Genomic DNA, 15069 nt, shown 5'->3' with positions numbered 1-15069 from the left:
AAGGATAATAATAATAACAATAATCCTTGCAATTGATATAGCGCTTTTCACGTTGGGAGGACGTCCCAAAGCGCTTTACAGAACACACTGTAAAGTGAATTGACTGTATATTTGTGGGCGAACGCGGCAGCCATTTGCGCAGAGCAATGTCCAACAAACAGTCGTAGATTGAAAATGACCAATTTATTATTGTTTTGTTTTTTGGAGGGATTAATATTAGGCTCTGTGTGGAGTAAGGAAACTTGCCCAAGGTTTCGCCCTCTGCCGGGAATTGAACTCAGGTCTCTCGCTTGCAAAGCGAGTGCTCTAACCTCTGAGCTACAGGACTCCACGTCCTGTAAATGCAGATCTAGGAAGCCTGGGAAGGGCTTTGAGACGTCTGTCAGACGTGATGAGGAGCTGTGTGCAATGCAAGTATTATTATTGTCGAGATCAGGAGCTGAAAGCGCCAGCCTGATGTTTACGGTGTGAAATGTGACTCAATGTAGACTTTCTTCTGTGCAAGTTGACTCCACATTTAGTAACAAACACAACCGTCGCTTCACAGTCGATCCCGAGAAAGGTTTGAGACGTGGGCCCAGTGTGAAAAGTGTAATATAAACAACAAGCTTTATTTTATAGCGACACAGATTATAAAAGTTTCAGCCTGGTGGCCACCACAGCCAAACACAGGTCATGGCTGAGGGTCTCCTCCTCACAAACCTGTCACCTGGCAGATCCTCAGAGGATCACAGTTTTTGCCGCCGTCATTCCCACAGGGATTGAAAAAAGGATAAAGTTTCTCAGTGAAAGTCTGGGTGAAAGTTTGGTGATGAGACATGTTATCAGCTTTGTAATATGGCACCTGTTCCCCCTCATAGTCCAGGTATATTCCCACCTGCCCAGGTGTCTCTCTCAGGGACAGGCGGGTAGGGGGTGAGGTACCAGCTTTATATTTATTCCTGTATCTGAGTCACACAACCCAGTATCCATCCTGTGGCGACCGTCTGATTTCTCCTTTCCTGTTGACAGACTCTCTGGCCAATGTTACATCTCACTGTGTGTGTGCTTAAAGGGATGTGAGAGGGGCTGTGTGAGAGAATGTTTGAGGGTGTGTGTCTGAGAGTGTGTGTGAGTGTATGTGCGTGAGGGAGTTTGTGAGGTTGTGTGTGAGGGTGTGAGCCTTTGTGTGTGTGTGTTTGTGTGACTGTGTGTGTGAGGATGTGTTTGTCAGGAATGTATGTGAGGGTGTATGCGAGTGCGTGTGTGGGTGTGTATGTGGGTTTGTGTGAGGGCTGGTGTGAGGAATTGTGTGAGAGTGCGTGTGAGGGTGTGTGTGAGGTTGGTGTGTTAGGGTGCGTATGAGGGTGTGTGGTGGTCTGTGTGATGGTATGTGTGAGGGTGTGTGTGAGAGTGTGTGTGCGTCAGGGGTGCATGTGAGTGTGGGTGATGGTGTGTGTGAGTGTCTGTGTGAGGATTGTGTGAGCGGTTGTGTGAGAGTGTGTGTGAGGGGTGTGTAAGTGGTGTGTGTTAGGGTGTGTGTGAGAGTGTGTGAGGGTGTAGTTGCAAGAGTGTGTGAGGTTTTGTGAAGCTGTGTATGTGTGGTGTATGAGGGTATGTGTGAGGATCTCTGTGAGGGTCTGTGTGAGTAACCCTAAGCCTAACTCTAACGCTATCCCTAACCGTAAACATAAGCCTAATCCTAAACCTAACTTCTTCAGCTCAACTTGCGTAAAAACTGAGGCCCTCCTGATTGGCTCGTGTCAGGGCCTCCGCACCTCAGGCGCTGACAGCATCAACATCCAAGGCCGCACTCTCCACCTCTCAAAGCCATCAGGAACCTCGGGGTTCTGTTCGACCCTGAGCTGTCCTTTCTCCCTCATATCCGAGCCACAACTGGCAAAGCCTTCCATCACCTCCGAAACATCACCACACTACGGCACTACCTCACCCCTCACGCTGCTGAAACTCTGTTCCACGCCTTTATCACCTCAAAGCTGGACTATCGGAACTCTCTCCTCGCCGGCCTTCCCGGCCCTCCCTCCACAAGCTGCAGGTCATTCAGATCTCTGCAGCTCGTGTACTGTGCCGCAGTAACGACCAACTCAGGCTTAACGACCACATCACTCCCACCCTCGCACGCCTCCATTGGCTCCCCATCCACCAGAGGATCGATTTCAAGATCCTCATCCTCACTTACAAGGCCATTCACGGCCTTGCTTCCTCCTACCTCTCCGACTTATTATCCCCCTATCTCCCTGCCCGTACCCTCCGTTCCTCTGGCTCCGTTCTGCTCCACATCCACCGCCCCAACCGCCCTACCATCGATGGGCGGGCCTTCCGCCTCTCAGCGCCTCGGCTCTGGAACGCTATCCCCCTGTGCCTTCGCCTTGTTTCTTCCCTTTCCTCTTTCAATACCGGTCTCAAGACTTTTCTCTTTGACCTTGCCTTCAACTCCCCTCTCTACCCCCTCCTCGCCCACTCCCTTCCCTCCGCTCACTCTGACCATTGACCCCTCCTCTCTCGCTCCCTTCCCTCCCCTCACCCTGACCATTTCACCCCTGCTGGAATCCTGACCCAACTGTCCAGCGCCTTGGGAATCCCGCCCGACGTGATAGGCGCTCAATAGATGAAATCGTGTTGTTGCTGTTGTAGCCCATCAAAATTAGCTCTTTTCCTGTCAAGCATTTTCACCCTTGACTGCACATTGTCCTTGTTCATGAGTAATCTAAATCTAGTAATATTGTGGTCACTTTTAGTTAGATGCTCCCCTACCGAAACGAATTCAACCTGACCGACTTCATTCCCTCAGACAAAATCCAGCAATGCTTCCTTCTTTGTAAGACTGGAGACATACTGCTCAAGAAAATTTAACTGTACACAGTTGATTGAATCTTTCTCCTGCCTTGCCCTTAACGCTGCTATTTTTCTGTTCTATATTGGGATAATTGAAATCCCCATTTATGACAACTCTCTTCACGCTACATCTGTCCGTGATCTGGTTGCAGATCTGCTCTTCTACCTCCATCCCGCTAGCTGGTGGTCTTTAGTAAACCCCTATCAGTGTAACCACACCTTTCCTATTTCTGACCTCTAACAAGATCGATTACTTTGCCGCGCCCTCCAGAGTTCCGTCCCTTTCTTGCTCCAACTGTATCCTTAACTAATATTGGAGCCGCTTCACCCTTTCTTCCTTCTCTATCCTTCCTGAACACGTTATACCTTGGAATATTTATCTCATATTCCTGTCCTGGCTTGAGCCATGTCTCAGTTACTGCTACCACATCTTAACCCCCTCGGGTAGTTGAACCTACTGCTCATCAACCTTATTCCCTCAGCTACGTGTATTTAGGTACATGCATTTGAGGAAATTGTCCACATGTACCTGCTCCATATTTCCCACTTGTCTTTTTCCTCTATTGCCTAATCTATAGTTTATCCTGGGATACCCATCCCCCTTCGCCACTAGTTTAAGTTAGCCCCCCAAGCAGTCGATAATCTCTTGGCCAGAAAGCTAACCCCTGCCTTGCTTAAATGCCACCCATCCGCAAGGTAATAATCCCACCTCCCCCAGCGGTCCCAATTGTCCACGAAACGGAAACCTTCTTTTCTGGACCATTTTTCCAGCCTGTCGTTGATACGTCTGATCCTTTCATTATGGTGCCCCGTTGCCTGAGGCACCGGGATTAACCCAGAGTTCACCACCTTGGATGTTCTGGCCTTGAGTTTGTTCCCCAGCTTTGATACTCGCCCTGGAGTATCTTAGCCCTCTTCTTCCCAATATCGTGGGTCCCCACATGGAGCACGACTTCAGAACAGGTCAGTATTAGCTGAGGGCAGGAGGTGGGCAGAGACACATAAGGAAGCTTAACGTTAGCTCAGTGCATGATGTCACCAGGCTCTTATTTAACTTGGAAAGGAGAAACTGAAATAGTTTTGTATAACAAATACGATATTAATCTCATACTTAATGTCATCTATTTGACATTGCCAAAATGAGTTAACATTTGTATGCACTTATTTCCAACTCCCACCACCGTACCCCACCACCATCCCCCCACAAAAAAGTAACAAAACTAACGCTCAAACAGGAGCATGAACCCTGGAACCTCAGATTGCCGTTAAATTGATCACAATAAAAGTCTGATGCAATACCGACTGAACTCTCCGGGCTCCATGATCTCTGTATAACAAGTGTTTTCTCTGCATAACAGGCCTGGTATCTGTACAACTGACCTTGTCACTGTATAACAGGCCTCGTCTTTTACAACAGTCTTGATCTCTGTATAACAGGACATGTCTCTGTATAACAGGCCTTGACTATGTGTAACAGGCCTGTTCTCTGTACAAAAGGCCTGGTCTCTGTATAACAGGCCTTGTCTCTGTATCACATTCTTGGTCTCTTTATAACAGACCTGGTCTCTTTATAACATGCATCCCCTCTGAATAACGGGGCGTCATATTCACGAGTGATTAAATGTGGGGATAATAATAATAGTAAATATTTCATTTGATACAGCACTTTTCACGTCGGGAGGACGTCCCAAAGCGCTTCAAAGAACACACTCTAAAGTGAATTGACTGTATATTCGTGGACGAACGCGGCAGCCATTTGCGCACAACAATGTCCCTCAAACAGTCGTAGATAGAAACTGACCAATTTTATTTTTGTTTTTGGTTTTGGAGGGATAGGAGGTAAAGAACGTGAATAGTAAACATGCTTTTGAACAAGGCTAAATTCTCGCTTGGTAGCTACATTCGCTATACAAATAACTAGTAACTTTTATGTGATGGGCCCACTTTTAATTGTTGGTATAACTGTGGCTCCTCCACTTTTGAACTGTTAGGAATAACTGCTTTTAAAAATACTACGAATTTTTTAGAGCACATATTGTCCTTGACATAATATGTTAACGTAAGTGTTAAAACAGATGTGATGAGCCTGTATCTGATGGATTATGTTTGCTGCATCGACCGGAACTGGGGTTGGGAGCTACCCGGTCTGGGGAGGGACATGGGAATTCTGGAGAATGAGACCGAGAAGTCGTTTCTAGAAAGCAGAATTCTTAAAGAATGTATAGGCTTTCCTTGTGCCTTTTGGTCTCTGAGACACGAAAGCTATGTAACTTCCGTTTTTTTCTATTCAACTTCAGAAAACCTAACTTCGATATATATGCACAGTAACCAAAACCGATTCTAAGCCGTTTGGACGATTGCTGTTCAGGGTCCAGTAATACCAATCGCCGAAAGCACAAAGATCCAAAGATATCTGCCAATAGCAGTGTGAAATTGGGGTAAAAGATTCCGTATGTCCAGGACTGTGATTGTGACAAGAACAGGAATTAAAAGTAAAGAAACTTGTCTCCATGAGCATCCAAATTCTAACAACAATAAATGCAAACAACTTCTTTCCACCATGTCCTTCGATTCACACGAACAACTTTTTTAGTTTAAATTTTAGTGGATCAAGTTTGCGTGGATCTCGGCCACCTGCTGTGATAGAGAGTTGTGGCAACGTGCAACGGTGCGTAGGTGGGGAACGGCGAAGCAAGTCATGGTGCGTATTTCCAGGATGATTTAATTTTGAGTGTCGAACACGATACATAATAATAATAATAATAATAATAATAATCCTTGCATTTGATATAGCGCTTTTCACGTAGGGAGGACGTCCCAAAGCGCTTCACAGAACACACTGTAAAGTGAATTGACTGTATATTTGTGGGCGAACGCGGCAGCCATTTGCGCACAGCAATGAACAACAAACAGTCGTAGATTGAAAATGACCAATTTAATTATTGTTTTTAGTTTTGGAGGGATTATTATTAGGCTCTGTGTGGAGTAAGGAAACTTGCCCAAGGTTTCGCCCTGCCTGGAATTCAACTCAGGTCTCTCCCTTGGAAAGCGAGTGCTCTAACCACTGAGCTACAGCACTCCACATGTTGATTACTGAGATGTAGAGTCCACCCAGGAAATGTAATGCTGTCGCTGCCCGAGTTATGGAGGCGCTGAAGGGAGCCAAGCACCAGGGCCTCGGTTTTGTTGACATTCAACTGGAGAAAGTTATCTCTCACCCTGGGCTTGATGTCTGAAAGGCAGTCTTCGAGGGCAACAGTGGACCTGGACTCTCACCTCCTCTCCCCTTACCTGAAACTTCATGTTTCTGTTCTTGGTTATCATCCTAACTTTCAGACCATCTCCTCTTTGTCTCCACGAATGGCTTCTCTTCAGCCACCACAAAGCGTCGTGCAGCGTTCCTTGGAGATTTGCCCTTGGTCCTCTCGTATTCGAATATATGTTCTGGTTGTTTATAATCGAGTGCAAAGTTTTTTGCAGGCGGACATTTAAAGCGGATGCCGCTGAAAAAATGCGTCTCACTTTTCTATTGGCCAATCAAAAGGTAGAGCAGCGCATCTTGCCTTGTCGAAGTTGCTGTACATTGGAACAGATATGAAAGCTGCACGCAGAAAAGTACTTTCTCTCTTTGACTTCGGCTTTCCATCATTCTGCTCGTCTATTTGTACGATGAATTAGCTACCGATTATTATCACTTTATTATTTATGTGCTTCTCATTATCTGCCTGCATCTTATGTCTTCTGCTTCTGTTTTGCTGTTCTGTGGAGTGCATTCTCCCCACAAAGAGTTACGTTGGGGAACCAGGAAGCTGGAGATCAGACGCCCTGATAGTTGCCTCTCACATTGCGGTGCACCACCACTGTCCTCCGCTTTGACATACCACCCTATGTGAGAGGCGCTGTATAATTGCAAGATGTATTTGTTGGGTACAAAACGTCGGCTTGACAGCACTAACGTTCTGATTGTGAGCTTCGAAAACTCTGCCCTGCACAACCGGCCACACATCAAGATCTCGGTAACTCATATGTTTTTAGATCAGAATAATATCCGAAATGCTGAATGGAAAATGATAAAGATCCATCCAGTTCGACTTCTACCTACATGCGGTGCCTGCACATATATCCCGAACTCCTGTTTGCTGTATCAGATAGTGTTATTTCCTCAAATAAAACAATTTAATCTGTGTTTCAAAGAATCAATACTTCCTGATTCAACCGTCTCCATCGTGAGCCTGTTACACAAGTTCGCTATTCGCTGACTGATATAGTGTTTGCGTAGATTGGTGCTGAATTGAGCACTCGAACCGCAAGTCGTGTCCGCTGGATTCCGCTGTGGACAAAATACACGACCAGCCAGTAAACCACTGTCTAACTGTCCTCCATTGGCTGTCCATGCCGCTGTCCATAAGGATCAAATTTTCACTACCACCCTACTTCTGTCACATCCAGATAATAAAAATCATAAAAATAATAATCCTTGCATTTGATATATCGCTTTTCACGTCTTTTCGACGTCTCAAAGCGCTTCACAGATTAAACTGTAAAGTGAATTAACTCTATATCTGTGGGCAAATAGGGGAAGCCAATTGCGTACAGAATTGTTCTACCAACAGTCGTGGATTGATGGTGACCAAGTTAATATTGTTTTACTTTGGAGGGATTATTATTTGCTCTCACCACTCAGCTACAGGGCACCACAAATAAGAAAGCACTCTCTAACCTCCAACATTACCAGTCTGCATGAAATACCTCACATGACACACACCATGGGGCTTTCTGCCATTCTGGACACACTCCGTATCTCCATTCCGCAGTAGGTTTGTCTGACAACCTGGTTTAACTTATGCAAGTCTGTCTCAAGTCCTCTATCTTTGCGCTCACCAGGGATCACCTTTCCCCAAATTACCCCATTCAGCTCTGACCCCCCCCAACTTGATGAGTACGATGAGCATTTGACTTGACCTCCCAAATTGATACGCGGTATATGAGTGTAAATTTGTAATCAAATGGCACAAATTTCTTTCAATAATTTGTAATATTATTGTATCGCATTGTGAAAAATTAAATGGATATGATGGCTTTCAGTTTTTTTAAGAAGTCCAGATAGGATCATTTTGCTACCTGAGCACCAATGTGTCTCGCTGACGATCAAATGAAGAACTTCAGGGCTCATACCTGTCCCGTTGTGTGACAGTTCAGAACAAGATTCAATCTTGGATTGTGGCTGAGAACTGGGGATGAATATGAAGCTCTGACCTCACCTCGTACCCGCCTGAGAGAGAAGTCCTGGTCCTGGTAGTCCACCTAGAGACTGAGTGGGGAGAGGTGGCATTCTGCAACACTGATAATATGTCTCATCCGTAGGCTTTCAAGCACACTCGCACAGAGAAGTTTATCCTGAGTTCAGTCCCTGTTCAAATGATAGCGGGATCAACTCTGATCCGTGGCGAATGTTCCGGCTGACAGTTTAATGAGCAGGAACCATTAGATATTAACGGCGTTTGACTTTATTTCACAGCTGTCAGGGATACGATTATAAGAACATAAGAAAATAGGAATTGCCTGAGTTAGAGATGACGGAAATTCATCTCGTTTGCCTTCCAGCATTCTTGCAGCCGCTTGATATGACTTTTACCAAACTTTCCAATGTATATTTGTGTGTGTGTCTCTCTCTGTCTGTGCGTATGTAACTGGGACAAACCTAGACGTGGACGGCGCTGAACAATTTGAAGTTTCTCTTGTTGTTGTTTTCGATTGTGTTTGTGTCTGTGCGTGTGTGAGTGTTCTGTGAGTGAATATGTGGGTGTGTTTCTGTTTGCGTATGTGCCTGTGTGTTTCATTCCCTCTTTACATATCTGGGTGTGTTTGTGAGTGTTTATCTCTTTGTGTTTGTAATTCTGTGTTTCTGTGCTGTTGTGTGTGTGATTCGGAGTTTGTGTGTTTGTTTGTGGGTAAGTCTGTATATATATATTTTTTGACAATATTCCGTACAAAGAAATTGATGAAAAAATGGAAGTGAGATTCTCCTGGTGTCCTGGCTGACAACACCATCAATAAAAACTGGACGTTCACTTAAATGCAAATTGACTGCCACAATCACTTGCAGTGTCTCGATACTTTACAACAGCGGTGCCCAGATGACGGCACGCGGGCCGCATGTGTCCCGGTGGTGAATTTTTTCGGCTAGATACCATTTCCAACCTTCTACCTTCCGCTCCCTCCCTGTTGAACCTACTCATGTGGCAGCAGGAGGAGCCGGCGATTGGGAGGCCTCAGCGTGCAGAGTGGAATAATACCGGCCATTGCTGCAGTGGGTCAGGAAGGCGAGCATTTCTCTAATCAATCACATCCTTAGCCACCGCCAACTCCTCCAGACAGTGATTGCCTCGCGGCTGATAACAGCAATAACAAACTCCAGCATCGCTGGGGTCAACATACTTACAGACTCGAATTGAACTGCCAATCTTTAGAACAACAAGAGAATACAATATGACACAATTGCTTTGCTCAAGTTAGGCGAATTGTTTATTAGCTGATAAGGTAACTCATCAAATAACAAAATACAGAACGTAAACTGTGTACAATTCAGCAACAGGTACAAATATGTTACAGGATAAAATTCCAGTGTTTATTTGCCACATAATTTGCCATGAATCTCGAAGCCTCTGTCAATGACTAAAAAATACCAACCTGAAGAGAACACTTGATTTTATTCCCTTTAAAACTAACCAAAGACCGATACATGATTGAATTCTTGTATTTTAGAAGCCACCTCGATCCTCTGCTCACCCAATAGCCCTACATAAACGGCACATCTATGGCTCCTTCCCACTGATCCACATCTCTCGCCCTCTTTTTCTGTTACATTTCTAACCTTCTTAACATATGGCTTTCGTCGTTAATTCAACTCGTCTAACCAACATCTATTTGAATAATCTATTTATTTATTTTTTATTCAAGTTTGAGCTTGTGATAAGTTTATGTTTAAAAAAATTCTGGTTAAACTGCAAACCGTGATTGCTGCTTGATGACTTTGGATGAGCATAGATTTAATGGAATCTGGAATAAAATAATAATAGTAATAATACCAAAGAGTCTGGACTTACTTTCATGGAGCAATGAGTAGGCGTACAGGCCAAGGAACCCCGTTCTTCCGTTAATTGGAACCTACATGACATTATCTTCTGTGAAACACTTTCGGAAGGCGTGGTAATGCTTCATAAATATCGCATAGATTATTATTATTGCTGCGGACAGCTTGAAATAAATGCCAGGCTATCAATTGCCTCGTTAAATTATGATTCGTTGTCAACGTTTTAAAAATTAACCGTGTGACACACATTTACCTTTATTTAAATAGATAAAATATGTGTTTAAACGGATAGATCACCAGACATTTGATATCATCTCTGAACTTAGATTGTGCTAAAGCATAAATGACGGTATTTGTGCAGCAACTCAAAACCTTAAGCATGTCTGTCACTTGTTGCACCACAAAGACTGGGTCTCTGTGACTTCGGTATAAATAATTGTCTAAGGTTCGCAAAAATATGAAATTTAAAACATACGTCAGCCACAAAAGGATGAAGCTGCCTGACATGGCGAAGAGTAAGATGATGGATCTTCTTCGGTTCTCCATCTCTGCATCATTGCCACTATTACGTTTCTGGTGCAGGAGTTTTCTGCGGATTCCGTTGGCCGCTAAAATGTGACTGACTGTCACCACGTTCATCATCAAAATCAGAAAGAATGGAACAAACGGTGTTATTATTGTGTCAAACCAGTGAAATACAATCCATGTGGGAGTGGTGTAGTAAACCGTTTTGACATTGCAAAACCAAGGCATTTTGTTCACTATCTCTCTGGGCTCAAACATAAAGTACCAGGGAATGCTGATGAAACAGCTCAGAGAAGAAATCATTCCTTCAACCACGGCTGCTGTTCTCTCGGTGCAATAACTTGATTTCAGTTTCACACAACAGATGGCGACCAGGCGATCAAAGCTGAAAGCCACTGTGAACCAGACTGACATATGTGTCACCGCCGACATCAGCACCAATCTGAGTGAACACACGGGAATGATGTCCAGAAATGTGTGATTGAAGTAAAGAGCATGTATGTGGTTCAAAACCACTTCGTTGATGGCGAACAGGAGATCGGCCACTGCCATGGCCACCATGTAGAGGGTGATACATTTTGAGAGCCCACACTTTCCCCGGGACAGGACCACAATGGCCAACAGATTCGCTGTGAGAAAATGGAACAGCAAACAAACATATTTACCTGTGCGCTGCGTAAGTTGATGGTATTTTGCTCAAAGTTCATTCACGCAGCAGTTTACCATCAATACTCATGGATTGATGGGCCCTTTTTAAAAAAAAAATTCAAAGCATTAATAAGGAATATTGAAATGATCAAACACAGGTATCTCGCTTAACAGGCGATTTCGGTAACCAATGAGCTACAGATATGATTTAACGAATGAACTACAGACGAAAGAAAACCGAGTAACATGTAAGAAGTTCAACCAAATTCCCTGTCTGTCGCCTGTTCTGTTGGACATGAAAGATCTCCTGTGACACTACCAGAAAATAGAATGAGTTCTCTCCAAATTTCCTGGCCATGTATACACCAAATAAAGTTTGTATCCTCAAATATTTTTTGCTCTTCTCTGGTTACAATCATGTTACATTCTGACAGGACATTGTCAAGTATAACCATTGAATATAAATTTGAAGATGTGGACCATATTTAGTATCAACATGTGTTCCTGCAGATGAGAACATACTTAACATATACGAACGTAAATTCACCTCTACTAATTGAAGATGGCGTTAAAAATTCCACTGTATAAATGTGAAAAGAATTCGCCTCACGAACAGTATAATTCGCAATAACGTATAAGAAACAGAGGGCTCAATCGCGCTATTTATAGTAAGACATCGAAAATTTCCAGATTATCTATTTTTTACACAGGTCACCCCAACTCCCTCCATTCACAACATACCAACTCATTGAAAACATGTGCACTCACACACAATCTCCGCACTTCCATCACTCCAGTCATCGCCAGGATTTCCTGCCTCCTTTCCAGAAAACACATTGACACCAAGATACTCAAATTATTGCAAACCATTCCCTGCCCTGGCATACCTCTGTCTCTCAACCTACTGACAGAATTGGCTCGCTCATCTGATCAATCCTTCCTCACCGCCAGACATTCTTACAGCCAATGTGTCCTGAAACTCTGGAGGCTCAATGTCTCCAACTCACACCCTTTTGAGCGACCGTCAGATCAGACCGAAAGATATTCTTTTAGGACTGTACCTACGGTCACCATTGTAACACACGTAGTAACGAGCAGACCCTCAAAGAAGAAGAGACACACTATCAGTCTCACAGCGAGAGTGGAGAGGGTTCAGCAAACGACAATATCTTATCTTTATAGAGACATCAAAAAAGACATCAGCGGAACAGAAGTCACAGCTGGAGAAGTAGAAGTAGATGTGTGTGCCATGCGCAAACTTGTGGTACATCGGGATACAAGTAAAATTTGTATCTAACTAATTACCTGCAATACCAATAGCTGCAAGAATAGGATAATAAACTATCATTATCCGAAAAAGTGTTGGCAGATACTGCCACGGAATGAAGGCTATAGCCTTCAACATTGTGTATCACCAGCGGATAGGCTGTCAGTGCTGGACACTCAAAGCTGCCAGTCTTTATATCCCAGAACTGTCTCCACTGGGAATAAGATATTTGCACAAATGATTGCGAAATACCAATGTTCCTCTTCTGCTACGAACTGCTGACTGGATTCCTTGGGGGAGGTTGGCATGATCTCATGGGGCCTGAGCCAGCGTTAAGGTGACGTGTTGAAAAACAGAAAGCTGGAATGAAATCTAACACGTGTAGTGGTCAGGGTGAGCCTGTGTCTGAGTCAGGCCAGTTACATGTTGAGTAAATGACTGTGGTTGTGGGTTCTGATCAGAGAGCATGAATGGTGGCTGAGGTCAATATTATAAGACGGGTTTCATTACTAGGCCCGTGGGTTGGATATAAAGAAAGCGTTGGTCTTGTCCTCGCACAATATCCACCAAAACGAATTGTTTTTACCCAGTGAGAGTGAAACCAACATTGTCCCAAACTGTGAGACAGTGGATGAACCTGCTGCGCAATCTCACTGTGTGCTGAATCACGTAATGTTATTTCATAACAGAAAACTATGTGATCCGTAATTCAAAGTGTCAATACTCCCTGCTTCAAGCGTCTGACTCCCTAGGGTGCATTTTCCATAGAAATACTATTCGCTAACGTTGTGTTACTACAATAGAAATTTCATATATACACGGATCAAAAACAGCAGTGGTCCCAATACACATCACTGGGGAAAGCATTGCAGAATTCCCTCTACAGAGAAAAACAACCTTTCTCCACCACTCTCTGCTTTCGTTATCCGAGACAATTCTCTTTCCATGCTGCCACCGTCCCTTTAAAATCTTGGGCTTCTGTTCTGTAACAAGTGTCTTTTATAGCACTTTACTATAAGCCTTTTGAAATTCCATATAAACTGCACGATCTGTATAAGCCTCCTCCACCCTCTTCGTTACACCATNAAAAACTTAGACCGTGTTGGCTGTTTTTTATTGAACCATATATTTCTAAGTGAAAACGTATTTTTTCTCGGGAAGACTGTTGTCTCTGGAAGTTGCCCCCCTGCAGAAGAGGGCATGAATGGCTGCTGAGGTCACTGTTATCAGACTGTTTTCGTTACCAGGGTCGTGGGTTGGGTATAACGAAAAGGCTGGTCTTGTCTTGGCCCAACAACCACCACAAAGATTTGTCTTACACAATGAGAGTGAAACCAATATTGTCCCAAACTATCACAGAGTGAATGCACCTGTTATGCAATCTCTCTGTTTGCTAAATCACACAATGTTGTTTCATAAGAGAAAATATGAGATCCGTGTTTCAAAAAACCAACACTCGCTGCTTCAAGCCTCTGACTCCCTCGGGTGCATTTTCCACAGATTAACTATTCGCTGACTGAAATAATAGTTGTGTAAACTTATTCTGAATTTCACCATTTAGATTTCTAAAGGCAGCAATCGACTCCCAAACATATCTTTTGCGGTGTGAACATGGCCAATGTACTTATCCACACCTCATCGTCCAGGCCCTCCATTCATTGAATCATTTTTGTTGCTCACCTATCCGTCTAACAGCTGAGATCATCAGCACACGTTGCGCTGTGTGTACACATTCTGTCCATCCTTTGCCTCCTATTGTGTGCCCAGTGATGCAACGTCAAATCTTCTCGGGTTTGGCTAGAAGGACAGTTGCTAAATTCTTTGCCAGATGCTGCCTTTATTGACCAGCTTTGAAGTTTTTGCTCCAGCCGAGCTCAATCATTCAGTGCATTTCGGCTGCTCTGGACAGCTCAGAGATTTGCACTTTCTTCAGTCAGATGGTCACCAAACATCAGATAACTAAAATGAACCATTTACTCAAAAGGCGCACTTCCCTGGTATCATTCTGGTACATCTCCTCTGTTTCCATTCCGACACATTATTATAGTTCCTAATGTGAGAAATTGCAGATATGCAAACAATGCTGCAGGTGCAATCTGTCGAATGATATGCATACATGTGCCATTGCCAGTTAACTTGTGCACACCATGCTTCTACCTAAAAAGCCCTGTACTCTGGCAGCTTTTACATGGACATTTCGACACGCATTGATGGGAAGGTTATACGAGGTGGCACTTTCAATGTCTAAGTTACTAGCAGCCTCCATGTTCCGTTCCTATTCTGCACCAAGGAAGGCGCTGCCCGTTTTGTTAATATATTGAATATTTAATATATATCGATCAAAATCAGCAGTGGTCCTGATACAGACAAATGGGGAACACCACTGCATACTTCCCTCCATACTAACAGTGCCACCTAGTATATCCTTTCAACCAATGGGTGTCGAAATGTCTATGTAAAAGCTGCCAGTGTACTGGGTTTTATAGGTAGAACCAGAGTGTACACAAGTGAACTGGCAATGGCACATGTGTGCATATCACTCGATAGATTGCACCTGCAGCATTGTTTGCATATCTGCAAGTCCTCATATTAGGAACGATAATAACCGTTCACCTCTACACTCTGCTTTCAGTATCCGAGACAATTCTGTTTCCATGCTGCCACTGTACCTTTTAAATCGTGGGCTTCTATTTTGCTCACA

At 43.9% G+C, this 15069-nt stretch overlaps 1 protein-coding gene across 1 annotated transcript in view; it reads right to left on the bottom strand.

The window, feature by feature from the left end:
- Positions 1-14634, bottom strand: part of LOC103191238 (NACHT, LRR and PYD domains-containing protein 12-like) — a 28830-nt gene extending 14196 nt beyond the window's left edge. Inside the window, exons 1-3 of the mRNA XM_042346131.1 lie at positions 14526-14634; positions 12407-12421; positions 10404-11082 (exon numbers count right to left, since the gene is read on the bottom strand). Of these exons, the coding sequence (XP_042202065.1) occupies positions 10404-11082; positions 12407-12421; positions 14526-14634 (803 nt within the window). The remainder of the gene's footprint in view (positions 1-10403; positions 11083-12406; positions 12422-14525) is intronic.
- Between the last annotated feature and the right edge of the window lie 435 nt (positions 14635-15069).

Source organism: Callorhinchus milii, unplaced genomic scaffold (genome assembly GCF_018977255.1).
Source record: "Callorhinchus milii isolate IMCB2004 unplaced genomic scaffold, IMCB_Cmil_1.0 Scaffold316, whole genome shotgun sequence".
In the NCBI taxonomy this organism is placed as follows: Eukaryota; Metazoa; Chordata; class Chondrichthyes; order Chimaeriformes; family Callorhinchidae; genus Callorhinchus; species Callorhinchus milii.
The sequence above is the reverse complement of the archived record's forward strand: the minus strand, read 5'-3'. Positions and strand labels throughout refer to the sequence as shown.